Source organism: Micromesistius poutassou (genome assembly GCF_964030765.1).
Source record: "Micromesistius poutassou genome assembly, chromosome: 13".
In the NCBI taxonomy this organism is placed as follows: Eukaryota; Metazoa; Chordata; class Actinopteri; order Gadiformes; family Gadidae; genus Micromesistius; species Micromesistius poutassou.
The window spans coordinates 18,408,726-18,412,832 of record NC_140283.1 but is presented as its reverse complement, the minus strand read 5'-3'; the positions used below and the strand labels follow the sequence as shown (position 1 = coordinate 18,412,832).

Below are 4,107 nucleotides of genomic sequence, written 5' to 3'. Positions count from 1 at the left end.
AATTTGTACATTACTAAAATTATCCCTCTCTTCATCCCACACCGCAAACATGACATACTAAAAATGACAAAATGTCGTAGAAGAGAAACAACAACCAGAGACATTTATAAGCTATCATTTTATCGTCATCGCAGTTTCAAGCTTCGCCACCAGGGGTTGCTGCAGCACCTAGCTGCCGCACCCTTACCTGCGCAACAAATTGGTTGGTTGGTTTCTGTTTAACAAAAACAAAAGTCAAGCCGTCCTTTAAAGGTAAACCCAATATGTTTCACCTGTAATCACAGTCGCTTTGCCTTCCGCCACACACTTGCGGAGCTTTCCATCTCATGGAATTCCTGTCTATTTCCGACATGCAGTCCACGGTAATGTATAGTATAGCCTACCTATATTTTACACGCAAACAGTTAATCGTAGGCTATGTGTCTTGTAACAGTTTTAAGTCTAATTTTATCTCAGTTGTTTACTGACTCTAATGCTGACATTGCTGAATAATTTCCCTATATGATTTAGATTACACAGATAGGATAGGATATGATAGGATTAACTTTATTAATCCTCAATGGGGAAACTGGTTTGCACCATGGTCTGTATACAACATAGAACATACAGTACAACACAGGAATACAAGTACCAACATAGAACAAGGAACAACCATGGTCACAGAGGGAGTATGGTCCACTACCATAGTAAAATAATATAAGGTTAAAAGTGAATTAAAAACAGGGAATAAATGCCAATATTAGGAAGTGCAAATGAGCAATGTGCAAGATTGTATCACCCTTGACAGTATGCCATATTGCCGCCACCGGTCAACAGCATCAATAAATATAAATACAGCAGAATTACAACAATGAAATCAGTAGTCCTGATTAAAAAGCTTGCTAGTTTATTGACCCTGTTCCTGTCCTCTACTCTCAGGCTGCCAGCTCAACAAACAACAGCATAGAAAATGACACTTGCAACAATACCATGATAAAAAAAAAAAAAACATTTAGAGTTTCCTTAAAAAAACAAAACAAAAAAAACAGTCTGGACTGGGCCTTTTTTTAAAATGACACCAGTGTTCACTTTCCAGTCCAGCGTACTGTCCAGATGCACACCGAGGTATTTGATAGGAGGGGACCACCTCGACCGACTGTCCCCTGATGAGGACGGGGGTACAATGTGCTAGGTACAATGTAATAACGTCCATCGGTTACGTTCACACTCTCTACCCAGATGTCATAACGACCTGCGATGGCCTCTTTCTCGCCCTTTGCAGCCGTCTCTTGGCAGAACTTTGGTCTTCTTTGACATGGTGACCACGGGATCAGGTAGGTATCACCTGCACACGGACACCTTTTCATCACTTTGTCACGGTTGCGATATTACACGTCCTGCCCCTCTGAATGCATTATGAGGTCACCACACTGCATGCTTTTCAATGTGTCTCCCAGAGCTCCACATTCCACAGCCAACTCCCGGTGATTACATGCTATAGGCCTAACGCTTCCTTGCCGTTTCATTTTAGAGCTGTTCAGGGGCTGCATCCTTATAAGAACGCAGTGATTGAAGCCAAGGTGTGTGTCGTTAAATGAGCCTACGGAGCATTTCCGGATTGCGTAACAAGCCGTTAACGCCCTTTACCTTGCGTGACCTCGCGCTGCTCCTGTCGCCTAGCAACCCTGACAGCTGCGGATCAAGGACAGCGGAGAAGAGATACCGGTATACGGCACCTCGGAATGTTTGTAAACAATAGCCGTAACGACACTTCCGGGTGGCAGAACGTGAGCGGCTACCACTGACCCGAAGCGTAATATAATATAAGTTATATATATATATATATATATATATATATATATATATAAATGAGACGTCCTGTAGCACACCGCAAGAAGAAAATCATTCACTCAAGCCATTTACTCTGTTTTCTCGATCGCTCTGCCCTGATCAAATGACATGCAAGGGTTTGTTTACTAGTGGTGCCATCGGAGAACGCTTCGGCTTTTGCCACCCGGAAGAACGAATTGTGACGTCATGGTGAATTGTCGTATATGGAGCCAGAAATCAAAATTGTATTGGTTATGTTTTATCTTTTATTGGACGAGTGGGAGAAGATTCATCGCCGGAGCCGGCGGGTGAAGAGGGAGATAGGACGTTGGCTTAACGTTAATTAGTTTAACGTTATATGGCTAGCGATAATCTCATTGAACTTTGACACTTAAGTTACATATTTAAAATGGTCCCAACCTTACATAATTTTGTCATTAAATATGTATTTGCTGAAGCTGTCGCTTCCGCTCTCTCCGCACCATTTCTGGAAAAAAATCCAACGCGCAATGAACCTTGGGATACGTTGGGCTGTGAAGGATCCACCAGGCCCCCACGTGGACCTATAAAGAATGGTCCTTGATTTTGCCCTGCGCCACTGAGCACTTTCCATAGGAATGAATGGGCGCCATCTTTCAATCCGGTGTCCATTCTTTATAGGTCCATGGGTGGATCCTTCAAATCCGGGAAAAGAAGGCTGCATATATCTCGGCCGCATTCGAAGGAGCCTTCGAAATGGGACAGCACTTGACACGCTGCTGTGACGTAATCGGTCTTCAAACGCTTCCTGCGAAGGATGCAGCCCCTGAATTGAGACGCATAATTGTTTCAACTTTTTTGTCTACTCTTTAATGCAAATTTGCGCACTCACTCACTCACGCTCACTCGCTTAAACCCCTCCCCTCTCAGATACCAAGCAGTGTGATATCATCCAGCTGGCGGCCATCAGCGGAGGTCACACCTTCAACGTGTACATGATGCCCGAGGTCGACATCGACATAATGACCAGGATTACCACAGGCTTTGACGACAGAAATGGCGAACTCCTTCAGAACGATACAACCATTTCCACCGTCACCTTGTACGAGGCCATGACCGCCTTCATAGCCTTCCTACGTTCCTTTGGGCAGCATGTGCTGCTGGCTGCGCACGACGCCAAATGCTTTGACATACCTGTACTGGACAGGGCGCTATTCAGGTGTTCCCTCACCGGGCAGTTCCAGCAGCTGGGCGCCAGATTTTTGGACACCTTGCTGCTCAGTAAGGCGCTCTATCCGGGGTTAGACAGCTATGAACAAGGGAATCTGTCGTACCCCTTCCTGGGAAAACCCGACAATTCCCACAATGCATTGATTGATGTTACGGCTCTGCAGGAACTGTTCTATAGGTGGAATCCCGACCAAGAGTCTGTGACTCAAAGTTTATTCTAGCTGCCGCTAGATCTATTTGGTATTGTTGTTTAATAAACCAAGCTCAAAACCAGCCCATCTTTGTTAATTGTCTCATTGAAGGTCAATGGACGGCCCTATGCCATTGGTTAGTCTACATGTACTCCCCATCCCTGTAGGCCTACCTGTAGTGGACAGCACTGGTGGTTCTGAGGGGTAGCCAACACTAGACAGACTAATAGACCTAATGCCACCTATAATGCCACGTCACTATTGTTTTCAACTAAGAAATGTCTAAACTTCCAAAAGTGGGACATGTACCTTGACTCCATACATGTACCAGTCTAAGGATGTGAATGTTGTCATTATGCTCTCTCCTTTTTTTTTCTTCTTTTTTTTGTCTGAGTTTTATTTTTCTCTGTTCTACATTGTGTTTATTTTTCCTTTTGTAAGTCACCGTAAGAAGTAAACCACTCTGTATGAAGGCTGAACCCTTCTGGTTATGGGGTGGGGGGTGGGAGGGGTGGTGTGTTTGTTGCTACAGATTTGTTTCTGTATGTTGTGTTGTATTATTGCCTATACAAAAAAAGAATAAAAATTGCAAGTCATAAAAAAAGAAATGTCTGAACTTATTTTATCATAATTAATATGGCAATAAAAAAAAGAAAGAATTGGAGGTAATGTAAATATGCCCAATTCAGGGTTCCTAATCAAGTTGTAGAAGCCTGGCTGTCTGAGAGCCTTTCCAAAGATTTGTAGTTAATTTCACAAATTCAAGTTAATAATTGCAATGTCCTTTGCTTAAGGGTGTAGGCCTACTATATGGCTGGAGTGGTCAATTAAAAAAAAAAAAGAGAAGAAGTGACAAATCGGACAGTTTTTAATACGGGAACCATAAATGGTATATTTG

The 4,107-nt window shown here is 43.3% G+C and overlaps 1 protein-coding gene across 4 annotated transcripts; it reads left to right on the top strand.

Moving 5' to 3' along the window:
• The first annotated feature begins 297 nt into the window (after positions 1–297).
• Positions 298–3,676, top strand: LOC311357414 (uncharacterized protein). Of its 4 annotated transcripts, XM_084477355.1 has the most exons (4): positions 307–362; positions 1,076–1,171; positions 1,262–1,313; positions 2,719–3,676. In XM_084477355.1, the coding sequence occupies exons 3-4, from the start codon at positions 1,295–1,297 to the stop codon at positions 3,237–3,239; spliced, it is 540 nt and encodes a 179-aa protein (XP_084333481.1). In that variant the 5' UTR covers positions 307–362; positions 1,076–1,171; positions 1,262–1,294; the 3' UTR covers positions 3,240–3,676. The 4 variants fall into 4 exon arrangements, with proteins under 4 accessions (XP_084333482.1, XP_084333479.1, XP_084333481.1 ...); XM_084477356.1 differs by lacking the exon at positions 1,076–1,171 and having other exon boundaries at positions 298–362; positions 1,219–1,313; XM_084477353.1 differs by lacking the exon at positions 1,076–1,171 and having other exon boundaries at positions 303–362.
• Positions 3,677–4,107: the final 431 nt, after the last annotated feature.